The following is a 22,163-nucleotide window of genomic DNA, read 5'->3' as shown; positions in this document are numbered from 1 at the left end:
TACAAGGTGAGACAGCGGTAAAAACAGTGTCGGCTCACGTCTAATGAGCACTTTGAGTCAAAAAAACAACAACTCCAAGATACATTTTTGCTGCCGATAAGAAGCACAAAGCAACATCAGTCCATGCTTTTGCTTTTTCAAACAAAACAATTTTAGTTTATCTATTACTACGCCCTCCCTTTGTGTCTGAACGAACTGAATGCGGTGGTAACAGAGCAGTAGACAGCAGAGGGACAAAAGGGTCTATTGTCCCGGGCCCAAGGGTTTTAGGGGCCCAGAATTGGACCCTCTTCTTATTAATTTATATACAGGGGGGCCCATGTGAGTCGTCTTGCCCTGGGCCTCCAAATTTCTGTCGACGGGCCTGGATGTGAAAGAGGAGTCATGAGAAAAGACCAGCTGCAGAACGCTGTGCTCATGGGCGCAGAACAGAGTATTCACAACAAGACCGGTCTGTGTTTTTAAGAGGTTTTTCATTAAGGTGAAGCAGTGAGATTAGCCAAGCAGGAAATCAAACACTAGAAACGCAAGGGAAGTGTATCCAGCGTAGAGACGGACCGATATATTGATGGCCGATGTCTGTACTGTGTTTTTGTTGTATGTGCTGATGTTGCAGAGCGGTTTCTTTTTTCTTTATGTACTGGTTCCAGATTGTTAGTGTCCCAGATTCCAAATAGTTCATTGTAAAAAAAAAAAGATAATTATGTCACAGATAGTAATCTCAAGACCAAACTGTTTATCTTAGTTTTGTGGGATTGTTTTTAATCACTGTAAAGCGCTTTGAGTTGCATTTTTTTTTTGTACGAAAAGCGCTCTATAAATAAAGTTTGACTGATTGACTGATCTTCAAATCTCCAGCACAGGCCAATATTTTGTTTTGGTTGATCTGCGGCCAAAAAAATACACACAAAGTTTTCAGTAGTTACCTTTTTGCACTATACAGCTCTTTTATAGGTTTATGGTTAAAAACAATGGCGATGGATGTGTTTGTAGTACATTTTAATTACATCATTTGGGGGAAATAATCAGAATCAGCCCAAGATATCGAACCAAAATATCGACAGATCTTATCAACTATCACCCTTAAATCTCCAGCACAGGCCGATGCTTTGTTTTGGTGAATTTGCTTGCTAAAAAAAACACACACACACAAAGCTTTATTTTAACGCTTTAGTGCAAAAAGGAAACTGCTGAGAACATGATAATACAGCTCTTTTATAGGTTTATGGTTAAAAAAACAGTTATGGATAAGTTGCAGTAAATTTTAATTACATCATTTGGGTAAAATAATCAAAATCAGCCCTTATTCCCCAGCAAATCTTATCTGAAAGACTGCATTTGACATACAATATTTTAAACTATTTATTGTTTTTTTATGCTGCTGATGGCCTGGACCTGAGTAAGGTGTTTTGTTTCTGTGTATTTTTATACTGAAATGACAAATAAGTTCAGATTCTGAATTCTAAACAATCAATAACAGCACTGGCCATGAATAAAAACACATCGGTCGATCTCTAATCTGGTGTTTCTGAATAAAACCACACTAAAAAAGAAATTCTTGGTTGAAAGTAATGGGCATTTTTGCTGTTGTGCACATGAATCCTTTATCCTCCAAATAAAATGATTAGTAAAAAGTTTTGTCAACTAGAAAAGTCACCATAGACGATTAATTGATTATGAAAACTAAAATCTACAACCTAGAAACTACACAAACTTCAAACTGGAGACCCACACCACATTCTCAGTCTGTGCTCTGTCTACTCACTGCAGTTTGAGTCCTGCCCTGAGTCTTCGAGTGGCTGCAGCGCAGTTATGTGCCTGTACCAGCGGAGGGCGTGCTTGAGTCGTGGGGGCGGGGGGGTACGGAGCAGTTTAGCAGTTTTGTGGTCGATGTGGGAGGGGCCGAAGCCGCTCAGGTAACTGCGTGTCTCCAGGTAACGGTCCAGAGCTTCGGAGAGCTCGGTCGCGTCTGTGATCTGGAGCAGGGGTTCGAAGGGGAACACTGTGGGACACAACAGGGGGACAGAGGGCGAAACGTTACCCACAAACAGACACTGCAGCTGGGGCAGAGGCAGAGGGACTAGAGGGGGGTACGGAGCTGGGGCAAGACTATAAACGTGACTGTCACTGGGGATGCCATATTCTTCAGTTTCTTGTTTAAAGGTGAAATTTTAAGGACTTTTAAAATTTGTTTTATATGATTATATTGTTTTATATGATTATATTATTATCTTGGTTTCTTATATCCTTGGATACATTTTTGAAACGCGATATCTAGAGGTTAATGGTTCACTATGTAACTTTTATGACCTGCTTTAGTGCTTTGCCTGAAATGTTCCATAGCATGACATAACACAGGGCTGTCAAAAGTACACGGCAAAAACTGGAGGGTTAAAATTTCACTGTAAAATATTTCAGAGTTGTTTTCAACACAAAAAGTGTTGTTTTAACTATTTAATAGTTAAACGGGAGTTCGAGTTGGGATTATTTTCCAGAGTTGATATGACTGAAGTTAATTCAACTTTCCCTCGTGTTCATTAGGATGAGAGAGAAGACCAGTTTGAACCAGTTTTGTACATAATTTCATCTTTTACAATGTTTTAAAGAAAATAAAGGCTTTACATGCATACAATGTTTTTTGTTTTTTTTTATAGTGTACCTTAATTTACACTTCACAGTCTGTAGTTACTACTGACCAAAATGTTAAATTAACTAAAATAAAAAGTAAAAACAAAACACCTCTGTGTGTTGTTTAGCTAAATCAGGAAAACCCTACAAAGTGTTATCCGTTTACTCAACACGTTAATATAATTCTGGATTTCAGGGTTAAACAGGAACTTTGGTCCAGTGTTACTTAATTAACATTTCCAAAAATGTTAAATTAACTCCAGAACAGATTGGACTCATATAAACCCTGACAAAAGGTTTAAATTTATTCTGTGAGAGTCAATTTTAACACTCCACTTTTTGCTGTGTAGCAAAAATCAGATACTAATCAATACTAAAACTTGTATAGAAACTAGATACTCATTTGAGCAGGTATTGATACAAAAAAAGTCGCATTCACGGGACAGAAATGAACTTGAGCTGTATCAGAACAACTATAAGAGCACAAAGACTAGTACAAGGGTTCTTAACCTTTTCAATCTTGGGGCCCAGCTTTTTCTGAACAAAGTAAGATGGGGCCCTGTCTCATATTCAGTGCATTATATTGTACTGATTGTGAAGCCCCAAAGGAGGTGGTTCCAGCCCTACAGTTAAGAATCACTGGACTAGTATACGCCTATGGACCATTATGGAATCTACCTGAACCACATGGGAATAGAAAAGAAAGTTCTACGATTTAATGCTGAAAATCACATTCTATTGTGTTTTTATTATCATTGTTGTATCGGAATCGGTATTGAGCATCAAATTTCATGTCTGTTCCTTAGTATTGAAATAGAGTTTGAAATTTCAGTATCATTACAACACTAGGCATTAAACTCGGATACAAGCAGGTGATGCCATCAGGTCAAGTCAGTTCTGTAGAGAGGCAACCCCTAGTGCATAGACTGCTGTATGAATGTCTGTGTGTGTGTGTAAATGGTAAAAGTTGTTGCTTGATGTGCAGCTCTTGAGAGTGAAAAAGCTCTATATAAAAATGACACTATTTACCATCTACAGTGCTCACCGTAAAAATTGTAAAAACACTGAATTTAATAAATGCGAGATAGATACTGTACATTTCATGCCACTGAGGAACATCTCAGGTAGAGCAATAACATTTTCATGGAGATAAGCAGACAGTGCATCTCATTTAACCTAAATCAATATTAGCATGTCATGACACATCGTAAACAAGTCATTTTTTGCCTGATATTTTGGGTTAACGGTTTGTTCAGTGACGCTGCATTGTCTGGTTTCCTGTCCTCGCAGCGGGACTCAGGGTCAGTAGGAGACTCTGAGGAAGGGCTTAACTGACTCAAACTGAAACCGACTCAAATCAAGACACAAAATCAGACGGTAAAAATGAAACTGAAGGATCTGAACCAAAAGTGTGGTCAAAATGAAAGAGAAGAACTAGTCTGTAAACAGCAGAGACAGAAGAGAAACTGGCAAATGACTAAAGAAGAGTTCATTCGTGTTTTTGATTTTTATTTGACAACATATAGCAAATATTCAAGTCTTGCATTTTTTTTTTTTATTACTGCCAAATTATTATTTAGAGAGAATTTTGTGTCTGTAACATGATTAGTTGAATTTATACTGTTGACTAGAGCTTGTATGATTTAAAAGGAAAATAATGTTTTGATTTGCATCTTCACTTTGCTGAGGTTAAAATGAGAGAGTTAATTTGCAAAAACAGCCATCTCATTTTTTAAATTTTGTCAAAGCATTTCCTTTATTACGAATTATTTCATTTGTTTTTTGCACTTAAATATATTTGCCGAAATTGAAATCACTGCTATAAAGAAAGTAAAATTTTATCTATTCACATTTCTAAAGCTCATAACCACAAGTGCAGAAGCAAAAAGTAACTGCAGAAAGAAATGAAAATGATTCGGAAACAAATCATCTGTGACACTATCGTCTCTCTAGAAAACAAAATTCTTATCCAAATAATCAGCAGTGACAGACATAACATAAATATGAATTATTATGAATTTAATATCGTATCTGTAATCATTGTTTTGACCTAATGAAGTGAGATGACCCAACAGAGGCTAAAGAGGAGTCATGCAGAGTTAGACTGTAAAAAAACAAAACAAAACAAAAGGAACAGCCGCCCTTCCTCCTCACCCTCCCCTCGCACTCTCTTCAATCCTCTGCACTGGTACATTTAGGTGTGGGGTCTTATTCAGAATGAAACAGAAAGCAAAGCAAATCATAAAGAAACTGTAAGAATAAAACATGAATGAGCCCAAGAACAAATTATGAAAGTTAATATAGAAAGAAGACTGAAGAATGAGTGGAAGTGGCTGTGTTACATGCAATAATTCAATATAAATTACCATAAACTAAATCATAAGAAAGCATGGGTATATTAGAGTGGGTAATATGCAGCAATTGTCCTACATATGATACTTTTATTCATTCTAAAAAGGTTAGAATGTATGATTTTTTGTTACAAGTTTAGGAATTAGGATTAAATAAGAAGTTAGGTTCATAGTATACATTTTTTAAACAGATATTGGAGCAGTCACATTAGAGAAGAAATAAAAACTGATAAGCAAATACAAGAATTATGCATTTGAGAAAATGTCTGTAGATGTCTAAACTACATGGTTTGATTTTGTATACTTTTAATACTACAATAAGAAGACTTTGCAAAGAATATTCTATTACTTACAAAATTTGCAGCCGTAATTGACATGTAAATGTTTACATTCAGAAACAGTGCTGTCAAAATCCACTGTCTGATGCAAGCTCCATTGTAACCACTCTAAACAGCTGCTGCAGGTGTAGTATTTGTGTTTTGATTCTCTTTAATCTCTTAAATTTGTCAAATATTTCACTCTTGAGCTATAGTTTATACATCAATGACCATATTTGGGGCATACAATTAGTAGTAGGCTAATTAAACCACCTTAAAATATGAAGTTAATCCGGTTTTGCAACTCTATATGATAAATATATATTTATAACATTATCTTAATCAATTCAACTTCCAATACTGGCATGTTTCCTGAGATTTCTTTGTTTTTCTCAAGGTAAAACTATACATTATTCACGTATAAGACCATTCCTGGCTTCTACTACAACTACTAGTACTACTACTAATACTACTGTAGTAATAGTAGGACTTTCATTCACATAATCTGTTTAAAAGTCACAGGAAACGCGAATCCTTGTTTGTCATTTAGATTAAGATTGTCGCGTATAATTTTAAAGACACGTGTGTTTTAAAGAGTGTCTATCAGCTGTTTCTTTGGCGCATTCACCTTCTGCTCAATGGACTACAAATGGACTACAAATTAGCCGGTTAGCGTTAGCCTAGCGTCAATGACAGTTCTCGTAAACTTCGCACCCGATCCGTTACTACTATCAAATACATGTTTCTATACAACAAATAAATAAGAAATATGAGTTGGTTTACTGCACCTGGCTCTCCTGAGGTCGACATTGTAGACTGAGGATGGTTGGGTGCTGATGCAACAATAACGTGCCCGGAAGATGAGCCGATACTTTATGCTGACGTTTAGGAACCGGAACCTTCGTTTGTACTATGGATTCGGTGGGAACGGTTTTTGCAGTGGGACCAACCTGACAGGAAGTTTACCTAAAGAAGTTCTACAAAACGAAACTGTCAACAAACCTGCGGTAGATCGGGTTATTTCCTGCAAAACACGAAACTAATGTGTCGTACAGCGGTTTAACAAATGTCGGATTTAATGGCCAATGTGAAAGAGTATTTTGAGCGGTATATCGAGTATGTGCGGAAAAACCCAGCGGCAACTGCGCAGCTGGAGAGCACCGTGCGGACTCTGTCATACCTCTTAGCAGGTCAGTTCACGTTCAAGATCAAGATCAGCAAAATGCACATGCTAAAATACGTCCATAATTAATTAATGACAAATAAATAGCAATAAAAAGTTAATGGGAACGTGCTGTACTAGTCGATATTATTAGTTACTAGAGCTGGAAACCGAAATATCGTGATATCGTATCGTCAGAAGTCTCACAGTAATATTGAGAGCTGTCACAATATATTGAATTATAAGTTGCTTTGCTTAAACGCATTGTTCTTTAGCAGGAACAGCTAATACACGTGGGGAACTACATATCCCATGATGCATTTCAGCGCAGTCAACATAAAGTTATACGTTTTTTAGTTTAATTCTTGGGATTCTGACAGTAATAAATCGCACCAAAATCTTCTCAAGGTATTTTAACCCTCTCAAGCTCAAATTAAATTTTAGTAACAGGAAAAAATCTGATATTTGGGGAAAATGATCATATGTGGTAGTAATATACAATCCTTACTTTTTTTTTTGAGAGAGACCTTAACATCCACTGTGTTCTGGGATGTTGCAGATTGGCAGCATTGGTCTGGTGTGGTAAATTAACACTGAAGACTGAAAAAGATATGAATGCTAACTTTATGTGTATACCACTTTTCATAACAATGAAAACATAAAGCAGAGTGTAACACCTTTACAGTGGCAGAATAACATCACTTTTTCGTGTGGTGCTCCAAGAAACAATTTTTATCCTTTGTAAACAACAAAAGTACTTTACACTTCTGGCAGGCCGTTTGTGTGTAGCCGTTCTTGCACTGTCTGCATCGTCCATGTTTATCAGTATGGACGGGGAAAAAAGGCTTCTGATTAAAAAAAGCTCATAAAATATGGATTTGGAGTAAGTAGGTAATTCGCATTTAGTTGTTACAAATCTGCAACGCCTGCCTGGAGAGGGTTAAAAGCAAAAAAGTGTCCCATCTGAAATTATATTTGAATTATATAAAATATCGCAATAAATATTGTACCGTGAGCTGCATATTTTGATAATATCGTACCAAGAGATTTGGATATCGTTACTTCCCTACTGAGTATCACTAAGAAGTTTGTGATATGATACACACCTCGATGCAAAGGCTACAATATGACATGTTTTTTCAATTCAGTGCACTTTGGATTCAGTACAATTCGATACGGTTCTGTGAAAAAAGACTAAAAAAATCATAGCTGTGATAATCAAATTGGTCAAAAATAGGGACACCTGGGACATTTCTTGCATAAAATTGGGACAAATCACTGGTTTTGGATAAATCTGCTCCGACAGGGGCTCAAAACTGGGACTGTCCCGGGTAAATAGGAACATCTGGTCACCCTAATTTAAAGGCACATGAAGCTTACTAACGACGCCGATTATTAATCATGTCTATCTTTCTGCTCTAAAACTGAATTTTATGTTAATTTGTTATTTTGTCTATTTCAGGACGGTTCACAGACTCACATGAACTTTCTGAACTCGGTAAGGGCTTTTTGCATCTTTCAGTCATGATAGAAATATGGTAGTAGGGTAGAAGATTTAATCATGTACACTGCATATTAAAGTAACTTACCACCTGTAGGTTTATCTGATTTTGTTACCAGCAGATGGCAGATGTGTTTCTAGCCTTTGGGTGAGACACAGGGAGGAGAGAGAAACAGAGGAGAGAGGCAGGATGAAAAACAAACTATAGAGTGAATGGGACAGACTTTCTTCAGACGCAGATTCTGTCCAAAATAACCCTGTAGTGAGAATTATACTACGTCTTATTTTATATCATTATTCTAGGACTTCAGATCAACAATTTGCTTTGAGAAAATGGGTTTGAACATATGTTTTAAGTGAGGAAAGAGAGTTGTGTCCTCTGGCCTTCTTCTGTCAGGCCGAAGCTGGCACATTATCAGACAGATGGAACGTAAACAGCATCTAGTGGTGATATGCGAGAATGCAACAGAGACAGGTCAGCCAATCTAATTACAAAGGGAGACTTTTGTAACTTTTTTAACTAGCTCTGTTATTGGAGAATATGGGTTACTATGGCATTCAAGTGAAATAAATACATATGATCTTTTAATATGGTGTTGTTGGTCTCTTTTCCAGTGTCCTCTGCCGCCAATCTCCTGGTGCTGTTCAATGACAGCATCCTGAGAAAAAAACTGAGAAGTGCCTTTCCTGTGGTGAGAAATTACATTAGTACAATATTATTCTTGTAATTAAATTCGTCTTCATTAGGTGTGACACGAGTTGATTATCGAGTCAGCAAGTGTAAAAAACATTTCCTGGCATTTGACGATAACAAAAAGCTGACAAACATACTGCATTTTGAGTGCTTTTAAAGATTAGAAGATTAGATTAAATAGTTGTATAATGGAAATTTCAGTCTTGCGAAGCAGAATAGCAGCAGTTCTAAATCCTTAAGGTCCTATATTACGCAAAATTGACTCTTGTGAGCTTTAAGTCATATTAGAATGCTGTTACCTCCCCCAAAAACATACCCTGTGTTGTGTTGTGTTTAATTCACACATTTTTAAGTAAACACGCATTATTAATCTGCCTACGTCTCTCAAGCTCAATATGCTTTTTTCCAACTTGTGATGTCATAGTAAATGGTCACATTTTTATACAGCGCTTTTCCACCTTCATGTCTCAAAGCGTTTTACATCAAGGAACCAGTAACCAATTCATGCACCAGTGTACGCAGATACTAGGGGTGCTTTGTGTTGCATTTTTTGTGTGAAAAGCACTCTATAATTAAAGTTTGATTGATTGAGATAGGTGAAGTGTCTTGCCCATGAACATAACGACAGCATTCATCTGTGGGAGCTGAAATCGCACCACCAAACTGTGGGTCTGTGGATCTGACTGTTAAACCAATGATGTTTATTCCGAGAGCAGGATTTGAACCTCCAATCTTCGGATCAGCGGACAAACGCGCTTACCAAAAGATCTACTGCCGCCCCAGGTCATGAAGCGGTAGTTTTCAAGTTAACAGGAATGAAATAATCCAAATTATTCTAGTGAAGGTGTATGGAGTTTAAAAACACAGTGGAGTACTTCTTGTATTACCACATGACATCACAAATTGGAACAGAGAACTCAGTCTAAATACGCAGGGTTTGTGTGAATGAAACAAAACACAACTTCAGGTCATTACATCAACATTATAACAGATCAGGAAGAGTAATATAGGCTGTTTGAAGCTTTTTGTTTTTTTTAATCGATCACATTTTGAATTTGAGTAACGTTTTTCCTCTGCCCTCAGTGTCTGTCACAGCAGAGGCTCCGGACATGGCTCTCGGTGCTGGAGTCTGTGGAGGTGTTCCTGGAGATGGGGGCCTGTAGAGTCGGGGGAGAGGTCGGGCGCTGGGTCGTCATTGGGCTCATCCAGATCATAAAGTATGACAGCGTTTTGAGTTTTTGTTTATTTTTTGGGATGGAATTTCCAGTTTTTTCCGATGACAGATAAGCATTTTGTTTAAGAACTTACTGTAACATCCTGGATTTTTGTACATTTCTTGTTCAGGTTCTTCACAAATTATGATAAATATTTACCAAAAGCACTGTCCCGGAGATATGCTCTGCTAAGTGTCATAACAAATAACTTTTATATTCTGTAAAATGGTTAAATGGTTTTTGACTTCTCATTTTATGCTTTTCCAGGGCAGTTTTCCGGCTCATTCTTCTGCTGTGGTACAAATCGGGCATCGGGACTTCACCTCCCGTAATCCCTCTGGACAGGAACACAGACTTTGGAACAGAAGGTCAGACAATCACAGCCACACCTCTCTTATCTCTTATCTCTTTATTCAAGCAGGAAGTCGGTTTTTAACACTTTAACTTTATTTCAGGGTTGGTAAAATCAGATAATAATCGATAATAGTCCAAAGCCACATTCACAGAACAGAAATGAACCTTTCCTGAAGCTTTAGAATTATCTTCAGCTGTATCAGAACAAGTATAAGAGCACACAGACTAGTATAATAGTTTTGTGAGATTTTGGGAGCGCGGCAAATTATGGATTGACTGAACATGTCTTTAGTCGACCAAGAATTTCTTTTGTCGACAGGAAATGCAGTAACTCGGTGACAGACCCCCTTCCAGAACCAGAAGAGTTACATATTGCACCTTTAAATAAGAACTATGGTGCTTTAATTTGCTATATAGTTATAATCTATGACACCGTGGATCATTATGTTATAATTTGCACATTTTAAATCGAAATATTCACCTAAAACGACTTAATAAAAGAAGCAAGCACACTGACTTCTGCGTTCTGCTGTAAACATCATCAGAACAAAGCGCTGAGTAGCTGGCAGTCGGATTATTTTTCATTTGTACCGAAACGACCACACGACGCTGCTGAATCATACACTTATCGTCGATTAAGAAAATAAAACTGGAGGACGGAGTAAACAGGCGGCAGTGAAAACGGGTTGATGGGCAAACTGGTTGTCTTGAAACTGAGTGATTAAAGATTGCTCAGACATGCATAAATCAATCCTAATACAACTTTAAGAGGGTAAATGAGGAGGGGAAACAACTATAACGTGATTAAAAGCTCTGAAAATTCAATATGGCATAATAGATCTGCTGGAATGTCATTAATTGAGTTCCTAACAATGCACATACACAGGCTCAATGTTTTTCAACCTGAGGGCAGAGCTTAATCATTGCTTTAGAACGTCTGGAAATGTTAAGTATGTATTTCAGGCTCCTGTTGCTTTTTGATTGATTGAGTTTGAAAAGAGACGAGCTGGATGAAAGGATCGAAGCGCAAAAGTACACGCGATCTCTGTATTCACGTTTTTCTATACCAGCTAAAGGAGTGGAGGTTGAATAGTACGAATATGATTACTTCCTTCTTGATTTAAACTTCCTTAAACATCACTAAGACTCACGACCTGAACCCCAGCGCCTGCCAATCATTACCCAGGGCATTTGCTGCTCCTGTACGTGATTCATACACTGAGAATGACAAAAACGTGTACGAGTCCTTTTAGTGTTCTCATGATACCAACATTTTAAACTCGATTTTGATGCTAAGGAGTAGACTCTATACTCAATGTTGATTCTGATGCCTTGACATTCATGAAAAAAAACAAAACATCTCTTTTCTTTAGACAATAGAATGTGATTTTCAACATTAAATCTTGGTACTTTCTTTAATATTCCCATGTGATCTTATATCTGTGTAATCCCTCAGTGGTCCAGATCGGTTCCATAATGCTTCATGGGCGTGTACTAGTCTATGTGCTCTTATACTTGTTCTGATACAGCTCAAGATCATTCTAAAACTGTTCAGAAAAGGTCAGATTTTGTCCTGTTTATGTGTTTTTTTGAGTATTGATACTTGTTCAAATGAGTCTCTGTGGTTTCAAGACAGGTTTTAGTATAGCTTAGTGTCTGATTTTCCATACTTTTGACCACCCAAATCCTGTATGAGCAAGTTAAGGCACTGTTAACCCAACTTCAATTGTGATTATATATATTTTTTTTGAAAACTGTAAGAGGGCAGGCTATGTACAGTTCCTTTAAAAATAAGTTTAAGTCTATATTATCCTATTTTCTGGTCTATGTTATAATGTTTCCTCATCACAAACAGACCTGGAGTTGTGTTTTGTTTCATTCACACATGTTTAACGCACAAACCCTGCATATTTAGTTCTTCTCTCAAACAGAAAACACCCTCTTCCACCTTGTGATGTCATGTGGTGATACAGGCAGTGCCCCTCTGTGTTACTCCAAACTCCGTACACCTTCACTAGAATCATCTGGATGATTTAAGCGCTGGAATTGTCAATCTCTACTGAACAAATGATTTTAAGTAGAAAAAAGAAAAAAAATCGCTTCATGACATCACAAGGAGGAACAGAGCATTTTGAGCTTTGGAGATGTAGACAGACAACTCCAGGTCTGTGCTTGACGAAGTAACAAAATTCTAACATGTATTAAAGCTTACAAGAGTAAATTTTGCGTAATATAAGACCTTTAACTGATAACAACTATAATTTAATTGATTATTGATAATAAAAGGTTACTGAATGAAACAAAACACAACTCCAGGTCTGTTTTTGATGAGGAGGAAACAACATTATAACATAGATCAGAAAACAGACCTTTAAAGTTTTGTAAATAGACTGTTTAAGTTGTTTATAAATGTTTTGTCTACAGATGGCGCTAGTGCAGAGCAGCAGGAGGACGCCTGTTTTGTGGGTCAAAGGTCGGGACGAGTGATTCGACCGATGAGTTCAGGTGAGTGGGAGTGTGTGGTTTGATTACTGTTTGTAAAGTTTATGTTGCAGCACTGTAATATCACCAGTGTGGAACAAATGTATCTTAGAGGTGCATTGTGTAAGTTTTCTGGTGGAGGGTTCGTCACCTGCTTGTTTCTATAGATATGTCATTGTTCTGTCTGGAATGTTCCACAGTATGACAATAAACAGCTCTACTTTACATTTATTCAATTACAGGTGATTTTATAGGTCAAAAATACAGATCTGATTTGTAATTTGGTCTGGTTTGGTTTCCATGAACATAGAAAGATTTAATGCCATACTGTGAAACAACAAAACTGATTGATTATAGAAAAAATCATTATCACGATTATTTTGGTCAATATTGAAATCACGATTATTCAAACAATTATTTTTTAGTTACATGATGGATTTATTCAGCATTTCTCTCTCTCAAAAAACAAAAAACTTTCAAACGTTCAATGTAGGCTTGTAGGCAATGTAGGTTTAATATAGGCTACAAATATGAACCTCAGAGCAGTTTTGTGATCTATAAAACATAAAATGAATAAAATATACTTATAAAAAAATATAAAATATACAATACTGTATACTCTTATACATGAAATAAGACATGTTATAACAGTGGTAATAAAAGTCTGGAGCCGGGGATGCAGTTTAGGTTATTTATTTAACATGAATGGACAAGTTCGGGAAAAGGGAAGTGACCGGAAAAAACAAAAAACAAACAAACTACAGGACAGCAAGGACAATGGCTAACTGTAAAAACACAAAAATCCAAAATGACAAAAAATGGACAGGCTTGATAAACTTTAATAATTTTAAAACGATTTAAAAATGTTGCTACCTGTGTCGTAAATCCCACACACAGCTACCGCGTAGCACCGTTCAGCTTTTTTAAAAACAGTGTGGCCACCCAGTATCCTCGGCCAAACGCACACACACGTGGGTCCAGCGGTCTACCTGGCCACCCACGGAAACTGACACCTCCCAGACAATTTCCCCTTAAATTCTGTTTGGCCGTGGCCCAGCAGCGACACCCCGTGGTACCGCCCGCTACACATAGAAAAACATAAATGCATCCAAAATAAACTCTACATCCAGCTGTTCTACAATCTCTATATTTAAAAAATCAAATAAATACACTTATTTACATTAAAAATATCCAAAAATAACCTTTGTTAAGCTTTAAATCATTTGAACTGGATTATATGAGTTTGGAGATTGTTTGACACACAAATGGAAATTGCGATCAAAATCTGATTAATTGCACAGATTTACTATGAAACCTTACAAAGCAATCACATTTCCACTGAGATAAACATTTGATGAATCCTCTACCAGAAAAGTTACACAGTGCAGCTTTAACAGTGCCTCATGTGTTTTGTGTTGTAGGTTCTTCGTTGCAGTCCAGGATTTGGGGTCCGGCTCAGACCAGGTCCAGCGCTCGGTCCCCAGAGGAGCAGCTCCAGCTCAGATCCACAGACCTGAACCTGAACCAGATCACAGCGGAGACCGTCTACATCACGAGGCCGCTGGTGCACCGTATCCTTCACACGGGCTAACCACTCTGCCACTGTAGCACGCTCAGAGAAACCAGGAGTCTAGCCCACAACCTCCTTACATCAGTGGGCGGGTCCAGGGGGTTCAGGTCTCACAGGGCAGTCTGAAGAGGTGGGTTTTAAAAGGATTTGAAAGAAAAGAGATGTTCAAACTGCAGCCTTAAACCGATTTTTTCAATACAAAGTGAATTAGAGCTGATGGAGCCGTCTAGCGGATTTGCTCTGTCCATTTATACAAACAGTACAGTCTGTGGGAGAAACAGGAGAGTGCAGAGAGTGTGAGGGAGTGTAATGGGATGCAAGATTTTGAAGGGCTTTGTATTTAAGAAGAAGGATCTTATGCTGCAACTGCTACTTCAACTTTATTTATAAGTAGAGATGTATCAGAATCTCTGGGTACGATATTGTAGTGGCAGTTTAACTCCAGAGTTTGTCACTATAGAGGCTTTGCACTGTCACGTGTCCCCCATGGCAACGGTACCTACGCCGCCATGACACCGGGCACACTATGTCATTGACTTCAGTAACATCGGAGAAACATGGGCAGGTTTTGTTGTGTATTTGGTTGTTCTAGACGCTCTGAAAGGGATAAAACGATTAGATTCTTCACTGTTCCTCTGGAAATTACTCATCAGGAGCTCAAACAAGGGAATTATCGAAAAAAAGACGGGAATTATGGCTAGAGAACATAAACCGCAAAGAGATTTCCTATGGTACCATCAAGACACACTTTTGTCATTTTCATCAAGGCATTTGCTATTTAAATAGTTTCACAGCTTATTTAATGAGAGAAGCACATTTACTGAACTAAAATGTAAAAAGAAAACATTTGCAGTGTGAGTGGCAGTAGAAACTGTATCTTCCAACGCACATATAAACATGTCACTCGTTGTAGGACCCATGTTTTCTTCATTGTCTTGCTTATCCACAACTATGTCTTCAAGAATTAATCACTTTTTGCGAGTGGATCTTTCTAACGTTCGCGAGGATCTTTTCATGGTTGATTCTTTGGAGGTTCGGCTCACAGACTCTTCGACTCGTGCGTCATGTTGATCACAGGAGACCAGTGTGGGTTCGTTGAATCGTAAACTAGTGCAGGTTTTCCTGGATAAATTAATGAAATTTTAGTTCAGTAAATGTGCTTCTTTCATTAAATAAGCTATGAAACAATTTAAAGAGCAAATACCTTGATGAAACTTCGAGTGTCTTGATGGTATCATTGGAAATCTCTTTGCGGTTTATGTTCTCTAGCCATAATTCCTGTCTTTTTTCGACAATTCCCTTGTTTGAGCTCCTGATGAGTCATTTCCAGAGAAACACTGAAGAAACGATTCGTTTTATCCCTTTCAGAGCATCTAGAACAACCAAATACACAACAAAACCTGCCTATGTTTCTCCGATGCTGCTGAAGTCAATGACATAGTGTGCCCGGTGTCATGGCGGCGTAGGTACCGTTGCTATAGGGGTCATGTGACGGTGCAAAGCCTCTATAGCTGTGAGGAGCTGTGTGGCTTTAGCTTGACTCACGTGTCTTAGATGAAAACGGAAAGATTCAATGTCCAAACTTACAGAATACTGGTTATAAGGTTTAATTAAAGATGCAGCTTCCACAACTGAAGACTACACAATATATCCGGTCAAAAAACTGTACGGCCTTAACCCCCTACAGCTTCCACACAAAGAATAATCAGCATAATGATAAGAAGAATAATCGAGGTTGGCGGGATGGAATAAAGTGGATAAAACAGAATCGAATAAAAAAAGAGTCAGAAAAATTGTAAAATTGATTGGAATCTAACAGGAATCTAACCCTCAACCTCGTCACTGAAGGGAGGGGACGGGCTACACCTCTGCCACAGTCGCACAGGGAGAACATTTGCATTCAACTAGAAGAAACTTTGTACAAGGTAAAAGAAAGTATTTAAAACTGCCAGCATGTTCGTGTCGTTTATGAGTTTAATTACAGCCTGGCTTCAGTCGGTCCTATAGACTCGAACTGGAATGAGACTCGTGTCATTTAAACATTTCACAGAGATTAAGTTTAAAGGTGTCACGCTCACGCAGGAGCCTATAGAGACTCTACAGAGACTCACTGTTCTCTTCAGAAACACAAATGTTCAACCTCATCACTGGTTTAGATCTGGTTTAATCCTACTTTACTCTTAGTTTAGTTCTTTCTAAGTTCTGGTTTAATCCTGTTTTTGTCCTTGGCTTTTTGGTGTAGTCCTTTTGAAGTCCCAGTTAAGTCCTGGTTTAGTAATGGTTTAGTTTTGTGTATAGTCTCAGTTTAGTCCTGGTTTAGTCTTTTTAAGATCCAGTGAATTCTTGGTTTTGTCTTTTTTAAGTCCAGTTTAGTCCTGGTTTAGACCTTTTTAAGTCCCAGATTAGTTCTTTCTAAGTCCTGGTCGAGTACTTTTTTTAAGTCCCAGTTTAGTTTAGTCTGGCTTAGTTCTTATATAGTCCCATCTTAGTTGGTTTAGTTCTTTTTAAGTCCTGATCTATTCCTATTTTAAGTCCCAGTTTAGTCCTGGTTTAGTTCTTTTTAGGTCCTGGTCTAGTAATTTGTAATTCTTGGTTTAGTTCTTTTTAAGTCCTGGTCTAGTCCTTTTTTTAAGTTCCAGTTTAGATTTTGTTTATGTCTGGTTGAGTCCCGGTTAAGTCCCAGTTAAGTCCTGGTTTAACCTTTTTTAAGATCCAGTGAATTCCTGGTTTTGTCCTTTTTAAGTCCCACTTTAGTCTTGGTTTACTTCTTGTTTAGTCCCAGTTTTGTCCTGGTTTAGCCCAGGTTTAGTCCTTTTTAAGTCCTGGTCTATTCCTTTTTTTAAGTCACAGTTTAGTCCTGGTTTAGTCCTTTTTAAGTCCGGTTCAAGTCCTTCTTATTTCTTGGTTTAGTCCTGGTTTAATCTTGGTTTAGTCCTGGTTTAGTCCTGGTTTAGACTTGGTTTAAACCCAGTTTAGTGCTGGTTAATCCTGATTTAGTCCTCGTTTAGTCCTGGTTTAGACTTGGTTTAAACCCAGTTTAGTCCTGGTTTAGTCCTGATTTAGTCCTTTTTAAGTCCTGGTCAAGTCTTTTTTAATTCTTGGTTTAGTCCTGGTTTAGTCCTGGTTTAGTCCTGGTTTAGACCTGGTTTAGACCTGGTTTAGACCCAGTTATGTCCTGGTTTAGTCCTGGTTAAACCCTTAAATCCAGCGCAGTGCTGAGTCTTGGAATTTGTGGGAAAAAGTCTTGGAAACCTTGGATCCTGTCTGCGGTCCTTGAACTCTCCAGGTCTGTGTCAGTTTATGTGGACGAAATACGATCATTATTACAGAATATTTAGAATTATTTAGTTTATAATGTGTTATAAATGTTTTTTTTTTATTTTCAGTTTTGCGGTTTTGAACAACACAAAGTTCCAGACCCGTTGGGAGAAAGCCGAGATGAGGAGGAGAGGGTTCCTGCTGCTCTATTACCTTCTGCGGTCTCCATTCTACGACAGATACTCAGAGTATGTATTTCTAAAAACACAAACTCAAAGGAGGGCTGTGCTGTGGATTGTGTATTATGGTAAATTTACTTTTTTTAAGCTATTAAACCATATTATATTGTTGTCCCTTCATCAAAAGCATACCTGGAGTTGTATTTTTACTTCAATAATTTTGTTGTCTTCTCTGAGCACTCAAAAGTACTTTCATTTTGCACGGATTGTTACGTCATAGTTAAAACTACAGACTTTATTTATCAGTATAACTCCAGTTTGACTTCAGTTGGTTCTTTAGTCCAGGAGTGAGCAATTATTTTTTCCCTGGGGCCACATGAGAAACTAAAAATATTGTGAAGGACCAAAACGCTTAACTCAATTCTGCATAATATTAATTGTATTTCTTTATAAAAAGCAGTAAATATCATTGTTTTGACGAACTGGTAAGAGTTTATGTTATGACTAAGCAATGAAAAAGTGAGGTTGCCTTACAAAAAATGTAATACAAAAAAAAAAAAAAAACACCTCTAAAATAAAACCAACTGAGCTTTAATATGTTTATTTTGTAATTCCAAATGAGCTTAAAGGGGCTGGTCAGAATCAACCAAAAGGCCGTATGTGACGATCTGAACAGACGAAGCAAAAGTGTCGTCACGTCTTCACTTTTTATTCTGTGTACGTGACGTGAGCAGATCTGACCAGAGTTTTGCGTCTTGGGCAGTGTAGACGGAAACACTACAGCGGAGCGTATTCAACTTTTCCACTCTGGAGGGGAGTTTCAGATTTTTGCGTTTTTAAGCCCCAAAAACACTGTCACCGTCTAAACGAAAGGCACTTCCGATAAAATATTTAGTAGTTTTTACCCCCAAGCGTTCTCGTGTAAACAGTCCCTTAGACTGAAACTGGAATGAGGTGTGTGTCATTTCAATATTTAACAAAGATTATTTTTAAATGGGTTACACTCACACATGGGCCTATGTAAGTTTTCATTCGTTTTTGAAAGAAATATACAATATATAATGTATGAGCCACATTTTGCACAGATTGTTGCGTCACAGATGAAAACTCCAGACTTACACAGTTTTTAATCCTGTAAATCCTGGAGGACTAAAGGGGAGAGGGGAGGAGGGACGGGGTCTTGACTCCGCCCCCCTGCAGGTGTCCATCTCTCATGACATCAGAAGCCTCTTTAAATGCAGAAGCAGAGTTAAACCGTAGTTTCAAACTCGAGATTTAACAGTTGACACAAAGCTGCAAATGAAGAGATTTTCAAGTAATTGGTGAAAAAAAGGACTAGGGACAGTAAACAGTGCAACTAAAACACAATCCACACATTTAAGATGCAAAAAAATAGTACAATTAACTTGTAATGTACAGAGCTGCCTGGTAGTTGAGTGGCTAAGACCAGGCTTCAAAGTTTTCCTGAATGTCACTTTAGACTTTACTGTCCCTGTCAACTGAACAGGGCAAAAACCTTAAAAAAACGTGTATATGTTAAGTTGTAATCACTGGTTTTCTTTCTTATGTTTCAGGGAGAAGATCTTGTTTTTGCTCAAACTTCTGTCAGACTATGTTCCTGGAGTCGGACTTGTGGCTCGTAAGTTACTACTAATATTATTAAAGTTTTATATTATGCAAAATTGACTCTTATGAGCTTTAAATCATGTTGTAATGTTGTTTCCTCCTCAAAAACAAACCCGAAGTTGTGTTTTGTTTCATTCACACGTTTGAGTGACACTTTATTATTAGTCTGTTTACATCTCCAAAGCTCAAAATGCTCTGTTCCACCTTGTGATGTCATGAAGCAGTAGTTTCAAGTTAACAGTGACTTTTTACTTTCTGAAATGATCCAAATGATTCTCGTGAAAGTGTGCGGAGTTTAAAAACACAATGGAGCACTTCCTGTATTCCCACGTGACATCACAAGATGGAACAGAGTGTTTTCTGTTTGAGAGAAGAACTCAGCCTAATAAATAACCAGGGTTTGTGTGTTAAACTGTCAGGTAGAAAGAGAGGGAGGACACAAAATACAGGACTGCTTCAGTTGTTTAATGTAACAAATCCAAAAAAACAGAAGAAACCTACGGAAGCCCTGAGAGGCAAGAGGGAAAAAAAAGAGAGCGTTCTAAGCGTTTTTTTTTCACCAACTCAAAAAAAAAAAAAAAATTTTTTTTCTTAAAAAAAAAAAAAAATAATAATAATAATTTCTAAAAAAAAATTTTTCACATTTTTTTTTTTCTACAATTTTTTTTTTTTTACCATTTTTTTTTTCTCTTGTGTTTTTTTTCCCTTCATCAGCAACATCAATGGTGGAAAAAAAACAAGAAAAAAAATTATAGAAAAAACATTTTTTGTAGAATTATTATTATTTTTTATTTATTTTTTTTAGTTGGTGAAAAAAAAAAAAAAAAAATAGAAAATAGAGCCCAAATGACCTGCTTATGACCTGCTTCTTTTTTCTCTCTCTCTTGCCTCTCAGGGCTTCTGTAGAACCAAATCCAATTTCTTTTTTCAACAGAAATCAAATATTGTTCAGAAAGTTCTTCCCAAGTCTGTTGCAGAAGTTTCCATAAATGTGTGGCACTTGTCGGTTGCTTTACTCTTCTGTCCAGTTCATCCCAAACCAGCTCGATGGGGTTTAACTCCATGTTTTCAAGCTTTACCATCTTGTTCTTTTTTTCCTGAGGTAGTTTTGGCAGAGCTTGGACTTGTGTTTTGTTCTTTTATCTTTTTTTTAAACCTCTGTCTGTTCAGTTTTTACCTTTGTACCATTTCAAGCTCTTCGTTGGACTTGCACGACTTGAATTGCAATAAATAACTGGAAAAATGAGGGTGATCTAAAACTGTGGGACCTTTAATTATGTATTATGTCATTATTTCATTTCACATTTTAACTCTCTCGCTCTGTGTTTTCAGGGCCGCTCATGGACTACCTTCCCACTTGGCAGAAATCTACTTCTACAACTGGGGTTAAATCTTCCTGTACTGTGACCAAGAAAATCTGGGTTTATATGAATAATGTAAAATATTTGTTAATAATGAGTTGGAATTGTCCGTGGGCAGTTTAGAGAAAGAAAAAAACATCTTATCTCCTACTTTTGAGAGCATTTCAAGGTGCGCTATGTAACTATTCTGGTTTTAGGTTTGTTACGTGCTTGTCTTCTGGAATGTTCCACAGTATGGCATTAAACTTTAAATTTGTAGGTATTTTTGTCGCTAAAAATACTTTGACATTTGACCTCTTCACTTGTCCTGCCGGCGTTTCCAATTTGTCTCTATGGTAATAGTGACGTTAAACGGAACATTCCAGACAAAGTAATAGATCTTTTTTACAACGACCAGAAGCAGAGGTGTGGACTTGGACTCGAGTCAGACTTGAGTCACTATTTTTAGGACTTGAGACTTGACTTGATAAAATGGACTGAGACTTGGGACTCGACTTGGACTTGAAGGTCAATGATTTGGGACTTGACTCAGACGTGAGGCCTGTGACTTGAGAAGCACTTTTAAATCTGAATTCTTTCTATTCTGACCGTAATGATTCACTTGAAGATCTTGTCAAAACATTTTAAAAGGAAAAAATTACAATTCTACAACTCTTATATACTCTATAAATACTCATATATAAATATACTATGATTTTTTTAAGTACAATTTATCTTAAAATTCATATAAACTGTAAAAATCTAAGCTATATTTGGTATTTTGGTTTGAAGACTTGAAATGACTTGAAGCTCAAAGCAGACGACTTGGACTTGACTTGGACTTATGGGCCAGTGACTCGAGACTTGGACTTGCCCGTATTTTGACTTGGGACTTGACTCAGACTTGAGGCCAAAGACTTGAGACTTACTTGAGACTTGTAAAACAACGACTTGATGCCACCTCTGGTCAGAAGTGCTGCAATGTCGGGTAAACGTCAATTATGTTAATGGTTTTCAATGGCAAAATATCTGTGGAAATGACTTGTGTATTTTCTAGCAGCTTCATAAATCTGCCCCATCACCAAATCTTCATCCAACAAGATCGACAAAGGATAAACATTCTAACATGAAGAATTTATCCACAACTATCAAGGGAAGAAAGATGAAAACTTGAAGGCGAACAACGACGACGCATTAGTGAACTACTGAGTAAAACTGATGTTATGGTCATGAATAAAACAGAAGTAACTTGTTCACTCAGACTGATTCTAGAATTAAAATTTAAAAATCTATTTCATGATGTAGATATTAGCACAGACAGAGAGATTTGTGCAGTTCAAATGCTTGACATGTAATCTGTGAACATCTGTAGCATTCAAACTGCTCATATCTGCGTGATTTTAAAATTTTAATTCTAGAATCAGAATCCGTGTATCATTCGTTTGTTCGTTTTTCAATATAAAACCAAAAATAAAACGAAAAACAACA

General features: G+C 37.3%; 2 protein-coding genes across 3 annotated transcripts in view; one reads left to right on the top strand and one right to left on the bottom strand.

Annotated features, from left to right (window-relative positions):
- The window catches only part of cars1 (cysteinyl-tRNA synthetase 1), a 20,491-nt gene extending 14,249 nt beyond the window's left edge, over positions 1-6,242 (bottom strand). The window contains exons 1-2 of one of the 2 annotated variants that reach the window (XM_020922608.2): positions 6,085-6,236; positions 1,766-2,002 (exon numbers count right to left, since the gene is read on the bottom strand). In XM_020922608.2, the coding sequence (XP_020778267.1) occupies positions 1,766-2,002; positions 6,085-6,106 (259 nt within the window). In that variant the 5' untranslated portion in view covers positions 6,107-6,236. Of the gene's footprint in view, positions 1-1,765; positions 2,003-6,084 lie in introns of both variants that reach the window. The other variant, XM_020922609.2, reaches the window with a different exon arrangement.
- On the top strand, positions 6,217-22,163 carry pex16 (peroxisomal biogenesis factor 16). Its single transcript, XM_020922614.2, is given in 12 exon segments — positions 6,217-6,486; positions 7,921-7,956; positions 8,575-8,651; positions 9,737-9,870; positions 10,135-10,235; positions 12,646-12,726; positions 14,124-14,273; positions 17,486-17,558; positions 17,659-17,778; positions 19,284-19,348; positions 20,668-20,700; positions 20,703-22,163. Coding segments are annotated over 12 exon segments (1,017 nt in total). The 5' UTR covers positions 6,217-6,362; the 3' UTR covers positions 20,726-22,163.

The sequence above is a fragment of the Boleophthalmus pectinirostris genome, unplaced genomic scaffold (genome assembly GCF_026225935.1).
Source record: "Boleophthalmus pectinirostris isolate CB_2022bp ecotype Guang Dong unplaced genomic scaffold, ASM2622593v1 HiC_scaffold_19, whole genome shotgun sequence".
NCBI classification, from domain to species: domain Eukaryota; kingdom Metazoa; phylum Chordata; class Actinopteri; order Gobiiformes; family Gobiidae; genus Boleophthalmus; species Boleophthalmus pectinirostris.
This window is presented reverse-complemented; position numbering and strand designations above follow the sequence as displayed.